At 48.7% G+C, this 26,621-nt stretch overlaps 2 protein-coding genes across 9 annotated transcripts in view; one reads left to right on the top strand and one right to left on the bottom strand.

Annotated features, from left to right (window-relative positions):
* Nucleotides 1-20,080, top strand: part of CPNE1 (copine 1) — a 45,748-nt gene extending 25,668 nt beyond the window's left edge. For 7 of the 8 annotated variants that reach the window (XM_055140921.1, XM_004612529.2, XM_004612531.2 and 4 more), the window contains 15 exons: nucleotides 12,760-12,888; nucleotides 12,979-13,158; nucleotides 13,410-13,484; nucleotides 13,559-13,630; nucleotides 13,773-13,853; nucleotides 13,988-14,077; nucleotides 14,195-14,281; nucleotides 14,401-14,487; nucleotides 14,582-14,641; nucleotides 14,722-14,855; nucleotides 14,956-15,010; nucleotides 15,851-15,902; nucleotides 19,081-19,214; nucleotides 19,336-19,572; nucleotides 19,770-20,080. In XM_055140921.1, coding sequence (XP_054996896.1) covers nucleotides 12,760-12,888; nucleotides 12,979-13,158; nucleotides 13,410-13,484; nucleotides 13,559-13,630; nucleotides 13,773-13,853; nucleotides 13,988-14,077; nucleotides 14,195-14,281; nucleotides 14,401-14,487; nucleotides 14,582-14,641; nucleotides 14,722-14,855; nucleotides 14,956-15,010; nucleotides 15,851-15,902; nucleotides 19,081-19,214; nucleotides 19,336-19,572; nucleotides 19,770-19,910 — 1,614 coding nt within the window. In that variant the 3' untranslated portion in view covers nucleotides 19,911-20,080. Of the gene's footprint in view, nucleotides 1-12,759; nucleotides 12,889-12,978; nucleotides 13,159-13,409; nucleotides 13,485-13,558; nucleotides 13,631-13,772; nucleotides 13,854-13,987; nucleotides 14,078-14,194; nucleotides 14,282-14,400; nucleotides 14,488-14,581; nucleotides 14,642-14,721; nucleotides 14,856-14,955; nucleotides 15,011-15,850; nucleotides 15,903-19,080; nucleotides 19,215-19,335; nucleotides 19,573-19,769 lie in introns of those variants that run through there. The other variant, XM_055140919.1, reaches the window with a different exon arrangement.
* Nucleotides 20,081-21,583: 1,503 nt separating this feature from the next.
* On the bottom strand, nucleotides 21,584-25,645 carry SPAG4 (sperm associated antigen 4). Its single transcript, XM_004612648.2, is given in 13 exon segments — nucleotides 21,584-21,749; nucleotides 21,851-21,940; nucleotides 22,349-22,516; nucleotides 22,773-22,888; nucleotides 22,998-23,073; nucleotides 23,370-23,478; nucleotides 23,557-23,582; nucleotides 23,818-23,861; nucleotides 24,078-24,139; nucleotides 24,293-24,320; nucleotides 24,323-24,358; nucleotides 24,563-24,667; nucleotides 25,294-25,645. Coding segments are annotated over 13 exon segments (1,317 nt in total). The 5' UTR covers nucleotides 25,601-25,645; the 3' UTR covers nucleotides 21,584-21,599.
* Between the last annotated feature and the right edge of the window lie 976 nt (nucleotides 25,646-26,621).

Below are 26,621 nucleotides of genomic sequence, written 5' to 3'. Positions count from 1 at the left end.
CAATTTCTTGCCTGTTCTAGCAGATTGCTAAGGAACCTTGAGGAATAGAGTTCAATTACAGCCCTAAGTTGTAGAAATGGTGAGAGGTGAGAGAATACATGAGTTCTGGTTGAGACTTACACACGGGCAAACTGTTTATCTTGTTTTCTGCTGACTCTGGTTTGATCCCGAGTACTGCGTATGGTCTCACCTCTAGGAGTCACTTCAGAGCCAGAGCCAGCACCTAATCCCTGCTGGGGCTACTTCTTGCCCCTAAAAAAGAGAATGAGCTTGTATGGTTTCTTTGAAGAATAGCTGGCCCATATATACTGTTTGTCATTTCTGGCTAGCATCAAGTGAAAAGAATGGGGCTTGAGTAATACAGTACAGCAGGTGGGGTGTTTGCCTTCCATGTGGCCAATCTGGATTCAATCTCTGACCCCCACCATGGTTCCCCCAGCCCCACCAGGAGTAATCCCTGGGCGTTGCCAGGTGTGACTGAATAACCAACAAAATAAAGGTACACAGAGGCTGGCACTATAGTACAGCACCTAAGTTTCTTGCCTTTCTCACAGCTGACCTTGGTTCCATCCCTGGCATCCCATATGATCCCCCCAGCTTGTCAGGAGTGATCTTAATACTGCCGTGTGTAATAATTTTAAAAAGCACACAGATAAAAAATTAGTCTTTTGTGTTATGTATCCTTTGTGTACATATATGTAGGGGGTCACACCCGATGGTGCACAGGACTTACTCAGGGGTGACTGTGCTCAGGGATCATTTCTGTTGGGGGCCGGGGGACTATATGGGGTGCCAGAGATCAAACCCAGGTCAGCCACATGCAAGACAAGTGTCCTACCCACTGTGCTGTCACTCCAGCCCAGTGTGTTATATGTTCTAGTTAGATCACTTTGCCCTCAATGCCTTCAGCAACAGGCCAGTGCTAGACTTGTGTCATTTACGAAGACCCTTGAGTTATCACTGCTTTCCTGACAGTTACTAATTCAGATATTTACCATCTACTTTTTAAAAAGTAGGACAATAGTTTTATGGAAAGAAATTTATCGACAGTAGTATGAGGGGAAAGACAAAGATACATGGTTCCAGAGACAACACAGGCTTCTCCAGAGTGGGGAAAAAAAAACCCTACTCTTTAACTACTTTTATGATTCACTGAAATGGGAATAAGATCTCTTCTAGTCTCCTGAGTATCTATTTCTCTAGTAGGATAAATGAATGAATGACTTTCAAGTAAATAAACAAGGCACATATTTTCATAGATTCCTGAATGAGAGATAGCGAAGGCCCCTGATGTCAAAATGGGAAGCAGGTGCTTAGTTTGTCAGCAAATACACTAAAACCTAGAGAAGACTGGAGAGAATGAGCTCAGAAACAGATAAATTAGATAAGGGAGAGCAATGGACATCCAGAAGCAAGTTATGCTGTTCCAAAAAGAGCACAGAAAGACAGGGTGAGTGTTAGAAGCTACCACCACCAAAAAATATATATAGCCTTTTATTAGTTGACTCACTGAAATGTGGCCCTTATTATTGTTTTGGAAAATATGGATCCTATCCTATAAAGGAGGTTGAAGGTTCCGTGAGAATTAATTTTAATGACTACTTGTGGGAAAGTAAATGTGTCTGAGGATACCAGACAGAAGAGTCACGTGAGCATGTAATTAAAGATTTGGATTTCTAAATAGGGTTACAGATTTTTTTTTTTTTTTGGAGGCATCATTCAGCAGTGCTAAGGGGCCATGTGTTGCCAGTGATTAAGCCTTGGGCCCCCACATGCAAATCTTGTGCTCCAGCTGGCTCTGGGGATAGGTTTTTTTCTTTAGGTGGGGGAAGTGTAGGCCTACCTGGTGACTCTCAGGAGTCACTCTGGCAGTGCTCAGGTCATTTGGGATCCCAGGGATTGAACCCGAGTTGGCCACATGTAAGATAAACATTCTACCTGTCGAACTACCATTCCATTCCCCTCCCCCCATAGATTAGATTTTGAGATAAACTATGTGTAAAGTCAGTAGACCTCTTGCTTTAGAGAATGTAAAGGAAATACTTCTCAAAGGTTAGAAGATGGAAAATTAGAGTCTTTCTGTTTGGGATCCAGAACCAGCAGTGTTCAATGGAGACTCCTAGTATTGCCTATTAGTGCCGGGAATCAAACACAGGGTTGCACCCATGCAAGTGAAGTGCTCTGCCACCTAGCCACATCTCAACTACAGGTTCACTTCATCTTTTTCTTTTTGCCCCAGTGCCAGGGATCTAGTCTAGAGCCTCACATGTGCAAGGCATGTTACAAGATTTTCTTGGTGTTGGGTCACACCTGCTAATACTTGGGGGTTGCTCCTGGGTTCTACACTAAGGAATCATTCTGTAGTGGTATACTGGGAACTGCATATGGGATACCGGAGATTGAACCCAGGTACACTCATGTGCCAGACAAGCTTGCTTCAGCTCCAACACTGTAGCACTGTCATCTCGTTGTTCATTGATTTGCTCGAGCGGGCACCAGAAACATCTCTATTGTAAGACTTGCTACTGTTTTTTGTATATCGAATACACCACGGGTAGCTTGCTGGGATCTTCAAGAGGGATGGAGGAATTGAACCCGGTCCACCGCGTATAAGGCAAATGCCCTACCTGCTGTGCTATTGCTCCAGTCCCAGGATTAAGAAACAAACAAACAAAAAATTAGCTTGACTGTATGGAAGTAGTGGGAAGAGTAATAGACTAGAAAAGAACCCACTAGAATTTGAGACCTAGGATGACTATCGTTGTATGACTGAAATGCAAGCATGAAAACCTGTAAGTCTGTAACGATTCACTAATTAAAAAAAAAAAAAAGAATTTGAGACCTAGCATAAGAAGTTAGGTCTGCTCAGGTGTTTGGCTTATACTGGAAAGTGTCTCTGCCATCTTGAAGTCATGAGTGAGGGAAAAACAGCAGCTCCAGATGTTGCCCATAATGTCTTCATCACAGATAGTTATGGCAAATGCACACCAAAATCTTCATTACAGATAAACCCAGAATCCTCCATAGATATTTAATAATGACATCTTGTGTAAAATGGAGAAAACTTAAAAATATTTTTGAATAAAATATTTTGAAGAAGCAAATAGTTTATTTTATTACATATCTAGCCATTCACCAAACCACTTAAATTTTTTCTTTATTTTTTCTTTGGTTTATTTCAGAGAAGTTGCAAAGAACAATATACGTCACCCCCAAACATTTCAACACTCCTAAACCTACCATGGGTTCACTGTTTATGGATTTGGGGGTTGTGTGCATATGCTTTGGTTTTAATTTTATACTTTAAGTGCACCACTAGGTGAGAATAAGAGTTTGACTCTTATTGGGCTTCCCCTCTCCTAGAATTCTGTATCATCTCAGTTTAATACTTGCCTCTCCCATGCAGTCAGAACAATAATTATAGTTTCAGTGGAGATTTATTTTTCCTGTCCTAAGACTATGATTCATGGGGCTGGAGCAATAGTACGATGGGTAGGGCACTTGCCTTGCACACAGCCAACCCGGGTTCGATTCCCAGCATCCCATATGGTCCCCTGAGCACTGCCAGGAGTAATTCCTGAGCACAGAGCCAGGAGTAACCTGTGCTGGTGTGACCCAAAAACCAAAAAATAAATAATGCACTTACTCTTCAAATTCATCCATGTTACATATTAATAGTTCCTTTCCATTGATTAGAATTATCCATTCTCCTGTTAACGAACATCTAGTTGTTGAAACTTTTGGCTATTATGAGTAAAGCTGCTCTGTAAAATATTTTTCAAATCTTTGGGGCATGTTTTCATTTCTTTTGGCTAAGAGATCTAGGCATGAAATTGCTTGGACTTAGATATATGTTTGGTTTTCTAATCATTTGACAGTCAGGTAATTTCCCTGCCTACATTTGGCTTTTATGGTTGGTTTTTTTGTTTTTTTTTTTGCTTTTGGGGTCACACCTGGCGATGCTCAGGGGTTACTCCTGGCTCTGAACTCAGGAATTACTGCTGGAGGTGCTTGGGGGACCATATAGGATGCTGGGAATCGATCCTGGGTCGGTCACATGTAAGGCAAATGTCCTACCCGCTATGCTATCACTCCAGCCCCTACGTTTGGCTTTCAAAAATTTATGTTTTACTTTTAGCTGTTGTAGTTGTAATAGAATATCCTAGTTTAATTTATTTTATTTTTATTTTATTATTTATTTTATTTATTGGGCTGGAGTGATAGTGCAGCCGGTAGGGTGTTTGCCTTGCACGCTACTGACTCGGGTTAGATTCCTCTGCCCCTCTTGGAGAGCCTGTCGAGCTACTGAGAGTATCCTGCCTGTATGTCAGAGCCTGGCAAGATACCTGTGGCATATTCGATATGCCAAAAACACTTAACAAGTCTCATGGAGACGTTGCTGGTGTCTGCTCAAAGCAAATTGATGAGCAACGGGATGACAGTGATAACAGTGATTTTATTCAATTTTTAAATTTTGGGGTCATACTCAACAGTGCTCAGGGCTTCTGCCTCTGCAATCAGGTATCATTCCTGTTCATTCTCAGGGGATCTATGAGGTGTAGGGAATTGAACCTAGGTTGACTTCGTTCAAGGCAAGTGCACTGTACTTCCTCTGGGCCCCTGTACTTACATTTTAAAGTTGCATAAGATCAGGATGGGAAAAATTTATTGTTGGACATTAGATTTGAGCTAAGCAAAAGCACATTTACCACTTAGCAAATGGTTATGAGTACTCTTATTTATGCATTATTATCTTATATTACTGCTTTCATATTATTTCTGTATCCCACCGTAGTTTTTGTTTTTGTTTCCATTTTCATTTTCGGTCACACCCAGCTATGCACAGGAGTTACTCCTGGCTCATGCACTCAGGAATCACTCCTAGCGGTGCTCAGGGGACCATATGGGATGCTGGGAATAGAACCCGGGTTGGCCTCATGCAAGACAAATGCCCTACCCGCTGTGCTATTGCTCCAGCCCCCCATCCTAGTTTTACGAAGTCCTTAGATTTGAAGGTATAAGAGAAGTGTCAACATTCCATTGATAAATTGCTAAATTTTTGCTGACTACTTAGTCTAGTTTAGGTGCTGTATAAAGATACATTGAGCCAGAGCCATATCTAAGGCAGAAATTAAAACTGACCTTTGCGGGTGTCTGGATGATTAGTTGATATGAGTCAGATCTTGAAGGGCCTTGTAGGCCATCATGGTAAGGGCTTTTCGTCCTCGGGATATTTGTAATTTTTTTTTTTTTTTTGCTTTTTGGGTAACACCTGGCGATGCACAGGGGTTACTCCTGGCTCTGCACTCAGGAATTACTCCTGGCGGTGCTCAGGGGACCATATGGGATGCTGGGAATTGAACCCGGGTCGGCCGAGTGCAAGGCAAACGCCCTACCCGCTGTGCTATTGCTCCAGCCCCCGGGATATTTGTAATTTTTAATTTTTATGTTTCGGGCAACAACCATGTTCAGGGATTACTCTTGCTCAGGGATTACTCCTAGTTCTGCACGCAGAGCTGGAGTCCCCTGGCGGTTGCTTAGGGGACCATCTGAGATGCCGGGGATTGAACAAAGGTTGACTGCAGTGCAAGGCAAACACCCTGCCTGCTGGGCTATTGCTCCAGCCCCGGGATTTTTAAATTTTTGGAGCTTTGTTGTGTTCGTGCCTGATGGTGCTCAGAGACTATTGCTGACTGTGCTTCGATGACCATGTGGTTTCAGGAATTGGGCTGGCGCTCTCTCTGGTAAAGCATGTGCTCTTAACTCAGAGGTGTTCAACTACCAGTTTGTGGATGGGTCCTGGCCCACAGGGTAGAAAGGTTAAAAAGCAGGGGATTATCACCTGATTGTAACTGCCATTTTGTGTGTCAAAAGTTCACTTGAAGCTTTGGGAAGCCATTTGAGAATTTTAGTGGAGAAATTCGTACTTTATTCTGTTTAATAAGCACAAAGGGGGGCGGCGCGCACGTGTGTGTGTGTGTGTGTGTGTGTGTAAAACCTCATGGGGCAACCCTTTCTGTACCCGCACAAGAGATTATGAATAAGCACAAAAGTGTGTGTGTGTGTGTCCCCATGGGGCAACCCTTTCTGTACCCGCACAAGAGATTGTGAATCCTACCTGGGGAACATGAGCATGGGCGTCATAAAGGAATACTATCATGCCAAATTTCGGAAGACAAGGCATTCACAAGGTGGTAAGGTCAGATACAAGCATTCGTGTGTGAGGAGCCAAAACTAGCTTTGGATGGTTAGATGTTTGGGTAACAGTATGGGAGGAAGTAGAGTGAATGGAAAGTACTTTGGATGTTGAACTGGGATTGTAAGATCACCCTGTTAAATATCTCTTGCATTCTTTTGTGCCCAGTGGTCTTTAGAATGGTGCTGCAAGTTTCCCTCCTATAGAGTTTAATTTATTTCTTGAGTTTTGGACCACTCCTGGCTCTGCGCAGGGATCACTATTGGCAGTGCCTCAGGGACCATATGGGATGCCAGGAAATGAACCAGGTTGGCCATGTGCAAGGCAAGCACCTTACATGCTGTACTATCACTTGTCACTTTTTGTATTTCTTTCCCTTTTTGATGCCATATCTGGCAGTGCTCAGGGTTTACTCCAACCCACTCAAGGATTACTTCTGGTGGAGCTGGGGGACCATATAGGGTGCTGCTTATCGAACCCGGATAAGCCACGTGTGAGGCAATTACCCACTGTACCCAGTACTCTGTCCAGTACCCACTACTCTCTCCAGTACTCTTACAGAGTTTGGTTCTGAAACTAAGGTTCTGAGCAACTTTGTGGTGCTTCTGATTGGGGTAAATACTCAGAAGCTAGCAGAAAGATTAGTTAGGTGAGTGGCCCAAGGGAACCAGGGAGGGCGCAGAACTGATTAGTTCAGGTAGCAGAGACTTACGAGTATAGTCTAAAGAACTTGAGGGTGGGGCCAGAGCGATAGCACAGCGGGTAGGGCGTTTGCCTTGCACGCGGCCGACCCGGGTTCGATCCCCGGCATCCCATATGGTCCCCCAAGCACTGCCAAGAGTAATTCCTGAGTGCAGAGCCAGGTGTAACCCCTGAGCATCACTGGGTGTTACCCAAAAAAGCAAAAAAAAAAAAAAAATTTGAGATGTAGTTGGGAGATGGGAGAGACCCTATAAAAAATGACCAAAATAAAACTATAAAATACTGAAACAATTACAGAAGTGTAAAATTCTCTGGGGGGTGTGCAAAAAATGTTCGGCTACTTCTGGTTCTGTGCTCTGGGATCACTCTTAGCAGTGCTGGGGAATCATAAGGGAAAAGAGTAGGCCACATAAATTCCAACCTGTATCATTCTCTCTGGCCCTCATCTGTTACACACTTGATATTCTTAAAAGTTGCATTTGTTTGGAAGCACTGTGTTGTTCATCGATTTGCTCGAGCGGGCACCAGTAACGTCTCCATTGTAAGACTTGTTGTTACTGTTTTGGGCATATCAAATACGCCACAGGGAGTTTGCCAGGCTCTGCCATGCAGGCGAGATACTCTGGGTAGCTTGCCAGGGTCTTTGAGAGGGGCGGAGGAATTGAACCTGGATCGGCCGCGTGCAAGGCAAATGTCCTACCTGCTGAGCTATCTCTCCAGTCCATTTGTTTGGTGTCTCCTATTTTTACATGTCTATTTCTGTATGAAATTATGTGTGTGTACATATACACACATTTGTTTTGTTTTGTTTCTGGACCACTCAGTTGTGCTGAGGGATTATTCCTGGGTCTGTGCTCAGGGATGGCTCTTGGAGTACTAGGGGTCGGGTGACACAGTATGGGGTACCAGGGATTGAATTTAGCTCAGCCGCATGCACGGCAAGTGTCTTGGCCACTGTAATATCTCTCTAGCTCCTGCATATACGGTTTTACGGTTTCCTGGTTTGATTTGGCTTTTGTTTGTTTCGTTTTGGGGCCACACTGTGATCTGGGCAGACTCCTGGCTCAGCACTCAGGGATCAATCTTAGTGGGCTCAGGGGACTAAAGAGGGTGCCAGGGCTGGGTCCCTGGGCAGCCATATGCAAGGCAAGCACCCTTCCATTCTTTCCAGCTCCAAGTGTTCTTGTTTTGTTTTGTAGGGGTCACACCCATCAGTGATCAGGGTTACTCCTGGCTCTGTGCTCAAGATTACTCCTGGAGGGGCTTAGGGTAACCATATGGGGTGCCAGGGATCAAACCTAGATTGGCCACATGGAAGGCAAGTACCATGCCTGCTGTACTATTTATCCCTAGCAATTCTAATTTTAAACTGTACTTTTTCATATGATGTCACTGTAACATAGTTCTATGTTCATTGGTGTTTTTTTTTGGGGGGGTCACACCTGGCGATGCTCAGGGGTCACTTCTGGCTCTGCACTCAGGAATTACCCCTGGCGGTGCTCAGGGGACCATGTGGGATGCTGGAAATCGAACCCGAGTCGGCCGCCTGCAAGGCAAATGCAAGACCCGCTGTGCCATCACTCCAGCCCCTGTTCATTGTTTTTTACCTGATACTTGGCATTTTGTTGTGGGAATGTGCCATAATTTACTGAATTACTACCTAAGTAATAGCCTTTTTTAGAAGTCTCAGCCCTTTCACTGTTCTCAGTAACAGAATAAGAGCAATTACTTATTCATTTATATGTCTATGCAAACATTGTCTCTAAGAACATGAACTCGATGGGGTGGTCAGGGAGAAAGCTCACGGGCCTGGAGTGTATTTAACTGTCTGTCCCTTGGAGTGTCCCTCAGGCCCCCTGAGTATTGCTTGGCCAGCTGAAAAAAACTGAGGTTAGGGAAATAACTCAGCAAGCTGGGGCCTCTGGTTTCATCCTCAGTACTGCATGATCCTGAGCTCTGATCCTGAGCACTGCAAGTTGCTGAACTTGAAGAGGTACCACTCTCATCCCAAGCTCCCCAGTCCTCTACCCCCACAAAAGTTAAGTTGGGAGCACGAAGTTGCAGTTCTGAATTGGTGTTCATTGTACTCTGGATCCTTCCTTGGGGAAGTCTCCAAAGAGATGCTGAAAGTGGAGAAGAGTCTGCCAGCCATATCCTAGGGACAACATTTATTTATTTTTTGCTATTTTGGGTATCACCTGGCAAAGCATAGGGGTTACTTCTGGCTCTGCACTCAGGAATTACTCCTGGCAGTGCCCAGGGGATCACAGGGGATGCTGAGAATCAAACCTGGGTTGGCTGCGTGCAAGGCAAATGCCCTACCTGCTGTGCTATCCCTCCAACCCCAGGGACAACATGTAGAAAACTAGCTTTGCTCCCAAACTTCCCTGGGGGCTTCGGTGCTTCCAAAATGAGATAGATTTTCATAGGGAGAGGGAGTACATTTGCTAATGGAATTTTGTGTTTGAGAAGTAAACTGTCAGTAGACTTTGGTTGTAGTATGCCTTTATGGAGAGAGGAGTAGGACCCTTTCTTTTCTGTTTTTGCTGGTGCAGGGAATTGAATCCCAAAACTTAGACTGCAAGGCAAATACCTTGCCAGTGTGTCATACTTCTAGCCCATATGTCAGACTTCTGTGAAATACTGTGTGTGATGGGTTTTGCAGTATTGGGTGCATGCTAGGTGCATCCTAGAGACTAGGATGCCGTAACTGGATGTGGGGGTTGTGAAAACATTGGCAGCAGTAAAAGTTTCTGAATACACAAATACATAATGACCAAAAACAAGTTCAAGTGAATCTGAGGGTATTTCTGGCAGGACTCCTTTTGCATTTCTCAAGCGAAAGGCTGAGGGTGGAAAAAAATTAAGCAGCTCTGATAGTGCATAAAGCTGGTTGAATTCTGAGAATCATTCCAAGCTTGATAACAGCATCCCAGCTAGAGAACCAAAATGTTCATCCCCGAAGGACCAGAATGGAAAGGGCACTGTGGCCTGGGGTGGGAACAGGACTGACTGTGGTTCAGAGCACTAGAGGCCTCCGTACAAGCTGGGAATCTTGAGATGCAGCAGGAAGCCAGGTGAGAGACAGGACCGCTCCTAAACTTTTGGTGTATTGTCTGGGTCGGGGTGACTCAGGGATAGTGAGAGATGGAAGATAGTTGTTATTATAGTGACTGTAGAAGGGGCTTATGTGGGAGTCCCCATGGTTGTCCATGTGAGCAAATACGGGGGGTGGGGAGGGGAGGTGACGGCAAGGGAGATAGCTCAGGGGCCAGGATGCATGCCTTGCAGGCTGACTCAATCCCTAGCACCACATAGAAGCCTGAGTACTGCTGAGGCTGCCTGAGCACTGGCCTAACACCGAGCTAGCAGGCATGCACTGCTGGGCTGAGTTTTACTGAGACTGACCCCTGGAACTCCTGAATTGGGAATTGCTTGGTGGGTTTGGTGGAAGGGTGGCAGGGAAGACAGGGAGGAGAGAGAGAGATCGGGAATTGTTTGAGAGGTGAGAGAGAGAGTGTGTGTAAAACAGAAAAACAGAAGCCTTGTTATGCCACAGACAAGAAGCCTGGCACCGCTTGGTTGCCATCAATTTGGATAAATGTGAGATGGGAAGCTAAAGCTGGAGATGGCCTTTCCGACTGTATCCAGGAAATACTGTCTTAGGAGATTGGGGTAGAGCATAGAACATAAAAGTTGACTGCCCCTTCCCTTGTGGAGTTGACATTTCCATGGTGAAGATGAATTACATAAATATATAGTCTATTAATGCTGGAAAGAAAACAGGAAAGGACTTGGTGTTCCTTTAGTGACTGTAGGATTGAAATTTTACAGAGGCAAGAAAAGTCTTCCTGATCAAGAAGATTGCCACGGTTTTTGTTTTGTTTTGGGTTTTTGGGTCACACTCGGCTATGCTCGGGTTACTCCTGCTTCTGCACTCAGGAGTCATTCCTGGCAATGCTCGTGGAACCTAGGTTGACCACATACAGGGCAAGCACCCTACCTGCTGTACTATTACTTTGGCCCTCGAGGTTTTGCTTTATTTAGCAGGAGGGGGCGTGGGATCATTCCTAATGAAACCCAGTCCAGGCCCGAGGGCCTAAGGTTTGCTGCTCAGCCCCAGGGAATCGCACTCTGAACCTAGCACATTTCCAGGCACACATGCCAGTCCCCGCAACCCTTCCTGGCCTTTGAAGGTGAATTTGGTTGTGGTTTTTTTTTTTTTTTTTTTGCGTTTTGGGTCACACCTGGCAATGCACAGGGGTTATTCCTGGTTCATGCAGTCAGGAATTACTCCTGGCGGTGCTCAGGGGACCATATGGGCTGCTGGGAATCGAACCCGGGTCGGCTGCATGCAAGGCAAACACCCTACCTGCTGTGCTATCACTCCAGCCCCTGAAAGTGAATTTGAATAGCCCTAGAGCAGAGTTTCTCGTAGTGGGTGATACTGTTCCCCAGGGCCTGCTAGCACGAAGGGGGCCATAGGGCCCTCAAGTACATTTGTGGGGTGTTTGCTTTTTTTTTTTCTTAAGGTAGATTTCTGGCTGGGGTGCTGAGTAATTTTTTTTTCCTGTAAAGGGGAGAGACAGGCTATCTAAATTTGGGGACATGTGTCCTAACTGGAATGAGGAATTTGCAGCTGTGTGAGTAAAGTAGGAGAGAAGAACATGCCTGGTATTTCAAGGAATGGCAAACCAGTAGACCTGTGTAACCAAAATGGCCAAGAGCGGTTTGAGATCAGGGTTAGAGATCTAGATCTTTAAACTCTTGTAAGCCAAGGTAGAATTTGGATTTGTGGTGTGTGTGGGGGGAAGGGGGATCTTGTGAGAATTGAAGGGTGGTGTTGGACCATACCAGGTGGTGTACAGGGCTTAATCCTGACTGTGTTACTTAAGGATTATTTCTGTCATTTTGTGGGCTCCATATGCAGTGCCCAGGGGTTGAACCAGGATAGTTCACATACAAGGCAAGCCTTATGTTTGTGTGTTTCTAAGCAATGGAAAATCATGAGAGGGATTGGGCAGAGGTATGATTTAACCTGGTATGTTGATAAGTGTTGGGGTTTGGTTTGAGTTTTTGGTCCACACCCATCAGTGCTCAGGACTTCTGGCTCTGTTCTTAAGTATCTCCTGGCAGGGTTTGGGGGGACCCTGTATGATGCTGGGGATAGAATTTGGACTGGCTCTCCTCAAGGCAAGCACATTACCTGCTGTACTAGCTCTTCTGCCTGACCTCCTGCCTTGTTTTAATCAAATCTTAGTGGTTCACTTACTGAGAATAGCCTATTGGCGCCTTTAGTTGTGCGGGAATGACAATTAGAGGTTAGTGTAATCAATAGAGGAATCATCACTACACCTCAGAATGTAACGGCCTAGTGTCTTGGAAAGTTATTGAAGAGATTTTATTGATAGTATTTGGCTCACAGTGTTTGAGGGAGTTTCTGCGTCAACAGAGGATTAGGGTCCCCTCCAGGGCCAGTGAGAGGGCCAGAGTGAAATTCCTCAGTCTCGAAGATCGGGGTTCTGGGGCAACAGTGTTGGGCATAGAATGAGTTGTCTGGTTTGCGCTGGTTTGACTCAGGAGCTGGTGATAGAGGTTCATGGACTTTTTCTGTCATCATCCCTTCATGCCCTCGAAACTCCATTTGGACCAGTTGGTTGTACCAAACAAGGGATAGTTCCTCCTAATTCCCTCACCCCAGGGAATTCTAGGAGCATGAGCATTATGGGGTCTTTTCTTCCTCGGGCGGTGTGCGGTGGCGGCAGGCTCTGCCCTGCCTAGACTGGCCTTCCCAAGCCGGGACTTGCAGTGCGGGAAAGGGGGAAAGGAACTCGGGCTAACCTCAGGTCCTTTCTCCCCAGATGGCGCACTGTGTGACATTGGTTCAGCTCTCCGTTTCCTGTGACCACCTCATTGACAAGGACGTTGGCTCCAAGTCTGACCCGCTCTGCGTCCTTTTACAGGATGTGGGAGGGGGCAGCTGGGCAGAGGTGAGAAGAACGCTGAGGCTGAGGTTGTAGAGGAAGCCTAGGATTGTTTGGGGGTGAGTGGTCTATGACTGAGATGCTCTCTGCCCACAGCTTGGCCGGACTGAACGAATACGGAACTGTTCGAACCCGGAGTTCTTCAAGACTCTGCAGCTTGAGTACCACTTTGAAACGGTCCAGAAGCTTCGGTTTGGTATCTATGACATAGACAACAAGACGCCTGAGCTGGGGGATGATGATTTCCTAGGGGCGGCCGAGTGTTCCTTAGGACAGGTACGTTGGGCCAGGAATTAGAATCCCCCAGACACACAGGATGGGGATGTAGCTCTGTTGTAGAGCCCTTGGCTTTGCATGTGTGAGGCCCTGGGTTCCACCCCTTGTTTTGCAAAAATAGTAATAATGACGACTTTAGACACCGATTTAGTAAGAGCCTTATCAGACAACCCAGGGGAAGAGAAGGAAAACCCAAACCTAATCCTGCCTGGGAACTTGACATGCCTGCCCCATCCTTTGCTCTGCCACAGATTGTGTCCAGCCAGACAGTAACTCTGCCCTTGATGCTGAAGCCTGGAAAGCCTGCTGGGCAGGGGACCATCACGGTAAGAAGTGAGTCCACCAGGAGCTTACATTCACGAGCGGCCCATTTGGTAATAGTCTCCCGCCTCCCTCCTAGGTCTCAGCACAGGAGCTGAAAGATGGTCGCATCGTGACCTTGGAGGTGGAGGCCAGAAACCTCGACAAAAAGGTGCGCATGGAAGGAGGTACTGGCGTCTCCCGAATGAGGGGAACAGGGATGCTGAGAGTTGGGAATCGGGCGGGGACCAAGATCTGGCTTAGTGGTCGTCTCGTCTTCTCTTTGGGTCTTATAATAGGTGTGTTATTAACAGGATTTCCTGGGAAAATCGGACCCGTACTTGGAATTCTTCCGCCAGGATAATGGGAAGTGGCAGCTCACATACAGATCTGAGGTGTGCAATGCCCAGGAATGGGTGGAGCAGAGTAGAAATGACCCCTGGGCTTGTGGCTACCAAGATTTGGGACCCAAGCAGAACATGAAGGAAGCGTGGGCGTCCTCAGGTGACCCCTTGCCCTCTACCCTCAGGTAATCAAGAACAACCTGAACCCTACATGGAAGCGTTTCTCTGTTCCCCTTCAGCACTTCTGTGGGGGGGACCCCAGCACCCCTCTCCAGGTGAGGAGCTTGCCTTGAGTGGACTAAGCAGGGGCCTGGAGCCTGGGGAGCAGTTAGCGTCAGCTGCCTCCTGGTCTCTCCCCAGCACACCCTTTTTCCTACTACCCCTCTCCCCAGGTGCGGTGCTCAGACTATGACAGCGACGGTTCCCATGATCTCATCGGTTCCTTCCACACTAGCCTGGCCCAGCTGCAAGCTGCCCCGGTGAGTCCCGAGGGTTGTCACAATGCAGGCGGGGGTGACGGGGTGCTGTCATCCCGGCAGGAGAGGGAGGCAGGCAGTATGCTGGGAGTTACCGACCTTCAATGTTCTGTCCTCACCAGGCCGAGTTTGAATGCATTCACCCTGAGAAACAGCAGAAAAAGAAAAGCTACAGGAATTCTGGAACAGTCCGTGTGAAGATTTGCCAGGTGAGACGGTCGCCCACGTGTCCCAGCCACTGAGCCCTGTGCCATTGGCCCCAGCCCCTGTCCACACCAGCCATGACCCTGGGCTCATCCACAGGTGGAAACAGAGTATTCCTTCCTGGACTACGTGATGGGAGGCTGCCAGATCAACTTCACTGTAAGTTGCTGCCATGCCACGAGCTGGAAGCAGAGCTGAGGCTCAGGGTGCTCTTCAGCGCCCTCGTCTGCCCTTCCCAGGTAGGGATCGACTTCACGGGCTCCAATGGCGACCCCTCCTCACCGGACTCCCTGCACCACCTGAGCCCGACAGGGGTGAATGAGTACCTGACGGCGCTGTGGAGCGTGGGCAGCGTGGTCCAGGACTATGACTCGTGAGTAGCTCCTGCTCTTCCCCACCCCTGCGCCCCACTGACAGCACAGCCCTGGGCGCACTGCTCCCTCACCGCCTCTGCCTTCCCTGTCTTCCCACAGAGACAAGCTGTTCCCAGCTTTTGGATTTGGGGCCCAGGTGCCCCCTGCCTGGCAGGTGCGTGCTCTTTCCTGCCTAAATCCCTCAACAGTTTCAGGGTGCTGACTGGGGAGGATGGGATCGACTGACTGCTTGGCACGTAGCTTTCAGGAAAATGTAGGCATGCATCCATCCAGCAAGTGCTCAGGACTCCAATGTGACCATGGGGGATGAATCTCTTTGTTTTGCTTTGCAAGGGGCCACACCCAGAGGCGCTGAAGGAGCTGCTCTCTGCTCTGTTCTAGCTGGGGTGCTGGGGGAGTGTTGCAGTGGGGATTGCAGCCAGAAACTCCTGCACACAAAACACGCGCTTAACCTGCTAACCTAACACCCCCCCCACCCACCCTTGTTAGCCCATGAACCTAACACCCCCACCCCACACAGCGCAAGACTGTCTCTGGGCTCAGTGCTTAGAGAAGCACTCCTGGCAGGGCTCAGAGCACCGTACTGCTGTGTTCTCTCTCCAACTCATGCTTACTCTTTTTTACACTCACCCATTTTCTCACCTATCCCTGTCTGCAATATGCCTGGAAGTCATTTGTACAGGAACACCAGTAACTGCTGTCTGCACTGTACTCAGCGCATGAGGGACATCAGGGATTTGAACCTATGACCATAGAGTTGCATGGCAGGTTCTCTAGCCACTGGCCACTGTTTGTTATAGTCCTCAGTCTTTTTTTTTTTTTTTTTTTTGCCACACCCACCGCTGCTCAGACTTTTGTTCTCATTCTGCACTCAGAGATCACTTGTGGTGGGGCTTCTGGTTGCTGGGGATAGAACCTAGGTTGGTCACATGCAAGGCAAGCACTGTACCATACTGTACTCTCTTCAGCCCCTCATTTTTATTCTTGCCCTCAGGTCTCCCATGAATTTGCATTGAACTTCAACCCCAGTAGCCCTTACTGTGCAGGTAAGTCCCCCATTCCTCTACAGAGAACCTGCTTATTACCTGGAGTGCTGGGCAGGCAGATGGAGATGATCAAGGACAGATACTGGGCTCTTTTATCCAGAGAAGTCTCTTCCTTTTGGATGATCCCATAGCACCATCACCGTCGGGGATGGTGCAGGAATGATCCATGGGGTTCTAGTGGCTTCGTGTGCATTTGGGATGCATTTTCTTTTTGCTTTAAAATGGCCAGAGTATCACCAGATAATCTCACCAGGGGCCTCCATCCAGATTGCACGACTTTTTCCTCCTGGAAGGGAGCAATATGACCCCACCATAACCCCATAATCGTGCCACTGGACTCTGCGCCAGGCTATTTCACTTGGGGCTCCCCAGAGGGAGGCGGCTGAGAACCCTCCCTGCCCCAAGGGACCCCACCCTGGCAGCCGAAAACCCCCACAACTCAACTGCCGCCACCTTCAAAGCCACTCCCCACACACTCAGGCCAAGCCTCACACATGAGTGAACGTATTCCTGGACTGCGAGGCAGCATTTGTTGCCTCACAACACACCACAAGACACTCCCTACCCATTATCCAAGATACCACAACACATTTGATGGGGTTCAAGTAGTAGGTGTGTGTGTGTTTATACACACACACACACACACACACACACACACACACACAGAGGAAAGCTCACATCACTCAACCTTCAACAACATATTAGTGATATCCTAAAGAATGTCTTAATGGCCCCTACTAAAATAGAACAATCTCCACATGTTTCCTTTATGGATACTTTTTTGTAGCATTTTCAGTGTTTTTTTTTTTTTAATAACAGACAATATAAAAATATATTATTTTGGTTGTGCTTTGGGACAGGGATTGGGGCTTGGGATGGAATATCGTATATTCCAAATGGAATATGGAATACCAAATACGGTAGTGGAAGATGTATTGGTGGTGGGATTGGTTTTTGATTATTAAATGTAATATTGTGAAATACCTTTTAAAATAAAAAAAATTAAATAAAAAAAATTAAAATGGCCAGAGCATTAGTAGGGAATTTGCCCCGCTCATGACCAACCTGGGTTTGATCCCTGGCGTCCCATATGGTCCCCAGAGCCCCACTAGAAGTGATTCCTGAATGCAGAGCCAAGAATAAGCTCTGAGTTCTGCTGGACCTGCCCTTCAAAAAAACAAACATATAAAGGTAGATTTTCAGGGGGCCCCACTGAGTTGTGTGTTTTTGCTTTGTTTTGTTTTCTGGAAAGTGGGTAATGGGACAACTTTTGTTTGAGACTCTCTGATCCAGAAAATGGGGCTTAGAATTAGGTCTCTGGATTCAGCTATTGTGTTGTTTTGGCACCACACTAGGTTGCCCAGGCATTACACCAGGCTTCTGCCTACACTCAGCCTTTTGAGCTGTTTCCGAAGTCCTGGTGCTGGCTTCAGAGCTTAACTCTTTCACTGCCAACACATGGTTTATTCCAAAGGTACTTGGCTAAGTAACCGTCTGTGTGTTTGCCTTTAAGTTGGCTGATGTTTTTAGGGTTTAGAAGTTTTGAGTTGTAAGTCTGGCGCATACTAAATAGTGCACTTTAAAATATGGTGGCACTGGGGGCTGGAGTGATAGCACATGGGGTAGGGCGTTTGCCTTGCACGCGGCCGACCCGGGTTCGAATCCCAGCATCCCATATGGTCCCCTGAGCACCGCCAGGAGTAATTCCTGAGTGCATGAGCCAGGAATAACCCCTGTGCATTGCCGGGTGTGACCCAAAAAGCAAAAAAAAAAAATAATAATTAAAAAAAAAATAATAGGGGGGCCGGAGCAATAGCACAGCGGGTAGGGCGTTTGCCTTGCACGCGGCCGACCCGGGTTCGATCCCCGGCATCCCTTATGGTCCCCCAAGCACCGCCAGGAGTAATTCCTGAGTGCAAAGCCAGGAGTAACCCCTGAGCATCGCTGGGTGTGACCCAAAAAGCAAAAAAATAATAATAATAAAATAAAATATGGTGGCACTAAATTTTCTTGACTGTAGAGTTGGGCACCAATGGAAGCCTCCATTCTTCCCTGCGTGATGCTTTGTGCACTGAGCTCTTTTGTCTAGGGAGCATCAAACCTTGTGGTCCCCAGGTCCCCCCACTAGAAAACAGGCTGAAGTAGAAATTCTGACCTGCTGTGGTTTGACCTGGGTTTTTTAGTTTGTATTTTGGTGCCAAGGACCAAACCTAGGTCTCGAATATGCAAGGTATGTACTGTTTTATCTGCTGACCCATATACACAGCCCTGGGGTTTTTTTTTGTTTGTTTTTTCTTTGTTTACATGATCTTACATAGAAAAAAGTTGAAAATATTCTTAGATTATAGAGTTCAGCATCACAGGCACTGTTTACCTCCATCCTAATTTCCCGGACTTGAACATTTTATATTTGCTTTGTCATTTATTTGTTCTCATTCCCTTTCTCTCATCATCTTTGTTCCATCATACACACAACCCTATATCCCTAAATATGTTGTTACATTCACTCAAAGAATTTCTTGTACATATATAATCCCAGTATAATTCTCAAAAGCAGAAAATTTCAATATAATATATAAAGATAGTCTTCAAATTTTGTCAGTTCTAAATGTCTTACCCCAAAAGAAAACCTTGGTTCATATATTGCTGTTCTATCTTGTAGAGATCATGTCTGTCATTTTGGATTTGCCTCTCAAGTAGACCTGTCCCTTGAATCACATGGCTATGGTAGAACTGAGATTTTTCTACTATAAATGTATTTTTTTTTCTCTTTGTAATTGATATCTTGGTGGAATTTACTTTACTCATCAACTTTCAGCCTCTATTTCCAGCACCCTCCGGTGAGCCTCATCTGAATCAATTATTTCTGTGATGGTTATAACATTTTATTATGCAACATTTACTTAGGGAGAAAAATCCCCTTGCCCTATTATTAATACTACCGTAGATTTTTTTTTTAATTGTAATCTGATGCTCCAGCTATCCTAGACACTCATTTATGATGAATTCCTTCTTCTTTGGGCTTTTATTTCTTCATCTGTTGAATTGGGAAAGTACACTGTGTAAAGGCAACTGAATTGTAGTTTCCTGAATCTGCTCAGCCAGGGTGGGGTGACAGCAGGTTTGGCCTGGGCTGAGCAGCTCACTGTGTGAAGAGTGTTCCGGCTCTTTCCTCTAGGTATCCAGGGCATTGTGGATGCCTATCGCCAAGCCTTGCCCCAGGTGCGCCTCTATGGCCCCACCAACTTTGCTCCCATCATCAACCATGTGGCCAGGTTTGCGACACAGGCTGCGCATCAGAGGACAGCCTCGGTGAGTGCTGTGTGAGGGGGTGTCAGGGTGGCGCCAGGCATTGAACACGTGGGCAGTGTGGGGCTCTGCAGCCGGGGTGTCCAGAAGTCTGTCTCAGTGTTATGTTTGGGTTTGTTCCCAGCAATATTTTGTGCTGTTGCTGCTGACGGATGGTGCTGTGACAGACGTGGAGGCCACACGTGAGGCTGTGATCCGGGCCTCCCACCTGCCCATGTCCATCATTATTGTGGGCGTTGGCGGGGCTGATTTCGATGCCATGGAGCAGCTGGATGCTGACGGGGGACCCCTGCGTTCTCGCTCCGGAGAGGCAGCTGCCCGTGACATTGTGCAGTTTGTACCCTACCGCCGCTTTCAAAATGTGAGTGGGATTGGGGCCAGGCACGAGGGGGAGATTTAGGAAGGGGCAGGTTTTCTTAGCAGCTCATTCCAGTACCTCTGTGGGTTGTTCTCAGTGGGGCTGAGGTTTCTTTAAGACCATGCAAGGTCTTAGGTTTTGGAATGTAGAATTTTGGAAATGGTGACGGGCCACCCACTTTGCATCTCTTTTCTTGGCAGGCCCCTCGGGAGACACTGGCACAGACTGTGCTCGCAGAAGTACCCACACAATTGGTCTCCTACTACAAGGCCCAAGGTTGGGCCCCAGTCAAGCCACTTTCACCTACAGCCAAGGGACCTGCACAAGCCCCCCAGGCCTAGTTTCCTTTGGATGAAGCTGTGGTCACTTATTAACCCTGTATCACCAAAGACCCTCTGGCCATAGCCCAAGCCTGCATATACTGCCCAGTGCTAGCACTTTATATTTTATACTTTTATACTTGCTTCTGCTTTTGATCACACCTTATTCAATAAACATCACTGAAGACCAATGCTTTGTCAACACTGTCTGGGGACGGGGAAACTATTATTGGTCATATTTAGTCAGAGCCTTGGTTTGTTGAACTTTGAAGGGGTGCCTGTTATAATCCCACTCAAATTTATTTATGGTTTCCAGCAAGATAAATATACAGACCACTGACCACTTTTGAAAATATAGAGATTAGAAGATTGAGTAAAAGCTATACAGCCAAGCTTGTCCTAGCGTATGATAGAGCTTAGCTGGAAAACAGACAAGATATTGAGTACTAGGCGAAGAATGTGTTTTATGAGGGCCATTCCCAACTTGTTCTTTCAAGGCTATGTTCTCTCTTGATCATGTAATTCTCATGTCTAAGGAAATTTCATTCAGTAAGAACATTCTTCTACATAGCGATACAATGCTGATGCACAGAGTGATAGTACAACAGGTGGGGCACTTGCCTTACATATAGCTTACCTGGGTTTGATCCCTGGCACCACATATGGTACCCCCTAAACCCTTCCGGGGGTGATCCCTGAGCACAAAGCCAGAAGCAAGCCCTGATTACTACTGGGTATGGTCCATCGTAGTTCCATCCCTCCACCCCTCCCTCCAAGAAAACGTATTGGGCTGAGGACATAGTACAGAGGGCAAGATGCTTGCCTTGCATGTAGCAGACCTGGTTTTGATTCCCAACACCTATGTGGTCCTCCCCTCCCCCAAGCCCCAGCAGGAGAGATTGAGAATGCAAAGCCAGGAGTAAGCTCTGAGCATCACTGGGTGGGGCCCCAAAACAAAGCTTTAGAGCCAGATATATAGATCACATGTGATCTGTAAAGCAGCACACATGTGTTTAGTTTTAACATACTTGCTTGTATTCTCTTATATATTCTCCATCCCTCTTGGAGAGCCCAGCAAGCCACCAGAGTATCCTGCCCGCATGGCAGATCCTGGCAAGCTCCCCGTGGCATGTTCGATATGCCAAAAACAGTAACAATAATGGGTCTCATTCCCCTGACCCTGAAAGAGCCTCCAATACAGCACTGTTTGGAAGAACAAGTAAGGAGAGGCTGCTAAAATCTCAGGGCTGGGCGAATGAAGACGTTACTGGCTTCTGCTCAAGCGGGGTGACAGTGATACTACCATGATAAAGATCAAAGGGCTGTATGCATGCTTTGTATGCAGGAACTCCTGGTTTAATTCCCACTGAATCCCCATCACAGCCAAGTATAACAAAAAAAGTAAAAATGTTAATCCTAAAGCCTGGCACATGCACTGCCCTGAGTTTCATTCTTTGGCAACACATAGACCCCTGAGCACTGTTCTGTTCTTGAGGATTAGGTAATGTGTATAAGGTCCAAAGAACCATCTCTTGCACTTTATATATAGGAGCTGCTACTACTATTACAGAGTATCGGTCTTAACTTGCCCCCCAAGAAAAAAGGGTACATTAGGAGGTAGACCCCAAGCATTGTCCTCCCATGGCTACCCATTCTCCCAGTAGGCGCCCTCAGTACAGAGCACAGATCTCTAGTCCAGTAGTAGCATGTTTAATGAAGCTCCCCAGGAGCACTATCCCCTGTCTCCTCTGTGGTCTTCAGGCCATGGGCTCGGACTCGATATAAGCATGTGAAACGGGGGTGGCCCCAGTTGCTTAGAATCTGGATCTTCACCTTAGGAAAGGCAGCTGGGGGGTCATTCTGAGGAGAGAAATTGGTCGTACCAAAGTCTCTCCCCCTCTGGCAGCCTTCCTCTCCAAGCTGCCTCCACTTTCCCATTCCCTGAGCATCCCCAAACACACCTGTAGGTGGAAAGTCTGAATCTCTGATTTTTCCACTTCAAAGGTGAAATTCCCCAAAAACACCTCAGTCTCATCATCTGCTTCAATGCCCTGGATGGGAAAGAGTGGGACAAAGTGGAGGAGGAGAGAGCAGCTGTGTGGAGGGACCAGCTGTGTGTGAGTCGCTGTATGCACACCTGGGATAGGGTAGTGTCAACAGGGTGATTAAAGAAACCAAGCTTCATGCCTCTGAGCAAGTCACATCCCCTTTGTGGATGCCCCTTTCCTCATCTGGAGGAGAGCGCCTCAGTGATATGGCTGCCAGGGGACGAGTATGTGCTCAGTAAGTCATCACTCATGTCGGAATGTGGTATGAGGATTTATAATCCTGTCACCCTTGGAGGCCAGTGGCAGTATCTCCATTTTATAGCTGAACAAGTGAAGACTCAGACACCCCCTTTCTGGACCAAGCGCCACCCTCACACACAGACACTCCTCCTAGACTTCAGTCTCACTTACATAGACTGTAAAATTTCGGGGGGCGCTGTCGGCTCCACCGGTGTGTGCCACGCTGTGTGGTGGATGCTGCAGCGTGATGTCACTCAGCTGCACACGGCCTGGCAGCCGGATCACCACCTGACCCTGGTCACCCTCAAAAGCCCAGCAATTCCCAGGGAAGACATCCGGCTGCAGTGGACAAAGAAACTATTAGAATTGACTCGCAAGAAAACGATTCAAAGGTTCACTCCGTTGTAAACCAAGGGCTCTACTCCCCTGGTTTACAGGGATCTGATCTCTTGCCCAGTCTAGGTCCCCACTCCAGCCACCTCCACCTGATGCCCAGCCCTCTGCTTGACCACGTCCTGCTCCCCCAGGAGCTGCTGGGGTCTCTCCCTGGATCCCTGCTCCCACCCTGCTATTGAAATCCAGGTCCCAGGCTCACTTCTAAGATAACCGTCGGTGGCCGTGCATAGTTCCAAAGGTTGAAGTGATTCCAGAAGTAACCAGTGTCTGTGTCCACATAGTCTTGGGATGTCTTCTCTAGGTCAATGGAGGCTCCTGTCACAGGGAGAAGGGAAGCTCAGGGCGCCTACACCGACTCAGCACTGGGGGCAAGTCTGCTCATGTCAGGGTCTCCCCAGACCCTCCTCGGAGCCCTTTTTCCTACCCACAGAGCTCAGCGCATAGTCAGGTTTCCTCACAAAATCTTCGTGCAGCCTCTGGAACACCAGCTCAGCCACTCTCTGCAAAGGGGGTGAGGGGCAGGGCTTGCGGGCCCAACATCACTGGAGGTTGATCGAGGGTCCCTTGGGGACTAGGTTCTCTGGGAAGGGCTTTGAAGGTGGCAGGAGAAATCCTGATGTTGGATTTTTGGGGTGGAGCTTTAAAGTTCAGGATCCAGGGAGCGGGTTGTGGCTTTGGCAGGACAGGGTAGTGCCAAGAGCCCCCATGTGGTGCAGGGTGGGCAGGCTCCCAGCACCTGGCTCATGGAGGTCCTGGGAGCCAGGTACTGGGAGCAGGACAGGGATGTGGGGTTCACCTCGCTGTTGGCTGCACGAACACTGGACACCTCCTTGTGAAGTTTATCCAGCTCGGCCTGGAGCTGCTCCAGCTGTTGTCCTTGGGACCGCACGCGTTCGTGGTACTGGCTGCAGATGGGTGGTTGACACTTCCACTGTCGGCCCCTTTGAGCCCACCAGTTCCCCACCCCAGGTGACCCCTGGCACCTTAGAGTCAGTATTTCCTTAGGTTCCTGTTGGTGAAGAGAGATCAACAATGTGCTGGTGCCCCGTCGGGCAGCACGGCCCTGGAGGGTTTCCCCCACTCTTCCCAGGCCTTCCTCCGAGATCCTTAAGCACCGCTGGGCCTCTCCCTCAATGCCCCTTCCCATGGGATTCTAGCTTCCAGCTCTGCCCCAGTCCCAGAAGCCCACAGGATCCCCATAACCTGACAGCCCCCCACCTCCAGGCCACAATATCCCAACTCACGTTGTCCAGGGGAGGGATCAGGTACAGGAGCCCGCACCAGAATACTAGGGAAAGAGGGGTATCTCAAGGCAATGGAGGGGCAGGGAGGAGAGAAGGGGCTTGCCTGAGTGATTTTGCAGAAGGGGCTGGTGTCTGGGGGAGGGGCTGGGGGACTAGAGAACCCTGGAAAAAGCTAAAGGCCTGAGCTCTATGAGGAAATTGCAGGTTTGGCTCCAAAGCATTCAGGGTGAGGAGGCCCTAAGATTTCACCACCTGCTCACCTGCCAGAAAGACGCCCAGCAGAGACAAAACTGTGACCAGGAATCGGAACGAACTGACTTCCCTGAAGAACGGGAGGAGGGTTGAGGCCTCGAGGACTCTGGCCCAGCAGCACCCTCGGATCCCAGCCCCAGATCAGTGACCCCATCTCAACCAGCTTGCCCAGTGTTCTGTCCCCCCAACAAGCACCCCTGGGGGTTCCCCTTTTCCCTCTGACCTGTATACACTGACCAGCATGTCTCCTACAGGAAAAACAACACACTCAGCACCTGGAGGAGTGAGCCTGGGGAGAGGGGGGGCTCAGGGAATGGGCTGGGAGCTGTGCACCCACAGGGTTCTGGGAAGAGAGGGGTTAACTGGAATTAGATGGAGACCAGGAGAATGGAGGCAAATCTTAAGGAAGGGCCAGAGACTCAGACAGGGTCCAGAGGCTCAGAGAACTGGGGTAGGGGAGACACCAGAGGAATCCAGTTAGCATGGTCCATACTCAGCAAACTCTTGGATAGTCGTGGGGGAGTCATCTCCTGCATCTCAGGCATTGTCGAGAGAAGGTCGAAGTGTTCCTGAGAGACTATAGAAGACCCAGTGGGTTCTGTGGGAATCCAGGTGCTCATTGAGACCTTGAGCAATGTAGGCCCCTTCCCTTAGGTTCCAACCTCAGCTATCCCAGAGCCTAGGGTTCGGCATCCTCACACCGGTCCTGAGTCCGCCACCCGCCCCACCCACCCGCTATCCCCCCCTGCTCAGGGATGTCCAGTTTGGGCATGGAGCCCGTGCCTACATGAAGGCCCTGATCGCAGGGTCCAGTCCCAAGCATCTGCATTTTCCCTGTTGCCGTGCTGGGTATCACCGAGATCGCCCCTCTTCTCTGGCAGCCAATCACAAGATTGACCCCCGGCACAGATTTGCCAAAAACAGTAACAAGTCTCACAATGGAGACTCTACTGGTGCCCTCTAGAGCAAATCCATGAACAACTGGACGACAATGCTACAGTGCTACAGCCCATCACATCGAGGTCCCGCCCCACAGAATGGTATTTGGCTCCGCCCTCTCCCCTGCGGTCCCCGCCCCTCTCCCCTAAAGGTCCCGCCTTGTCCCCTGCGGGCCCCGCCTCCTCCCTGCTTGCCCCGCCCCCATGGCCGCCCCTGGCGCTGTGAGCCCCGGTTCCGCGTCAAGCCCCGCCCCCCGCCGCTCCCCAGGCTCGACCCCGCCCGCACCCGAGGCCCCGCCCCTCACGGTTGCCGCGCCCCCGGCGGTCCCACTGTGGCTCTGAGGCGCCAGCTTCTGTGGAGAGCTTCCATCCCATGTGGTTCCTCCGGGCACTCCTGAGCTCAGGGCGGGCTCCCCGCAGCTCGAGCCCCGGGCTTTTCTGCCGTCGGGCTCCACAGGACCTGGTCCAGTGGACCGGGGCCCGCTGCTCTCCCCGGAGGTGGCGCTCATGGAGCTGTGGCTGTCGTCGCTGTAGAAGTTGGGCGTGTGTTTGTGCGGGGACGTGGCCGAGCCCGGGTGGGGGCTCCGCCGCATCCTGACCCTGGGTCGCACCCTTACGGACACCAGAGCCGCCGCCGCGACTCCCCAGGCCCTTGGCCCACCCGCCGCCAACGCGCGCCGCCGGGGCCCCCGGACCCAGCGTGCAGCCGGCGTGCCCCGCGGCCAGCTTGCCCCTGCTTGTATGTGGATCTGGCTGCTGACGTCATAGAGAACAGTGCAGGACGTCTGGACTGCATCACAGACCTAGCTGTGACGTCACTGGGAACCATGGCAATAACTCCGAGGATAAGGCAAATGGTGGATAGAATACCCAGTATGAAACTGCGCCCAGAATGTTCCTCTTCCTGCTTTTTTCGTTTTTGCTTTTTGGGTCACAGCCCGAAATGCTCAGGGTTTTACTCCTGGCTCTGCGCTCAGAGATCAATCCTGGTGGGACTCAAGGGACCATATGGGATGCCAGAGATCAAACCCTGATTGGTCGCATGCAAGGTAAATGCACTACCTGCATCGCTCCAGCTCCCCTGCTTTGATTTTCATAGCACTTAGCACAGCCAGCAATCTGTTTTGTTTCAGTATTGCTGATAAGCACAGGGGGATTGTTTGGTTTACTTCTGAATCCTCCTGCATACCGGTAGGCTTAGCAGACAGAAGTGCTCAAATATTTGTGGATAAATAAATATTAAGGAGCAGGACATGACCCAAATCACCATTTTCTTTTGTTGTTTTGGGTCCAAACCTGGCAGTGTTCAGGGGACTGTATGTGCGTGCGAAACTGAACCAGAATCAGCCATGTACAAGGCAAGCACATTACCCCCAACTCAAACCCCACTTCCTACACACTCTCAGTCCCTTATTCTACCCTTGGTACCATGTGGTCTCCCATGAAGTGCCAGCTTGTGATCCAGTCCAGGGTAGAAGACCCCTTGCTAGTTCCACATGCCAGTACTTGGCTGGTCTCTTAGGCTGCTGGCACCTCTAAATAAAGATGGAGCCTTTGGTTCTCCAAATTCTCAGCCCACACCTCTAAGTGGGCAGAGAGAAACCTGACTCCCTG

Source organism: Sorex araneus, chromosome 5 (assembly GCF_027595985.1).
Source record: "Sorex araneus isolate mSorAra2 chromosome 5, mSorAra2.pri, whole genome shotgun sequence".
Taxonomy (NCBI): Eukaryota; Metazoa; Chordata; class Mammalia; order Eulipotyphla; family Soricidae; genus Sorex; species Sorex araneus.
Note: the sequence above shows the minus strand (reverse complement) of the source record. Positions and strands in the feature narration are given on the sequence as shown.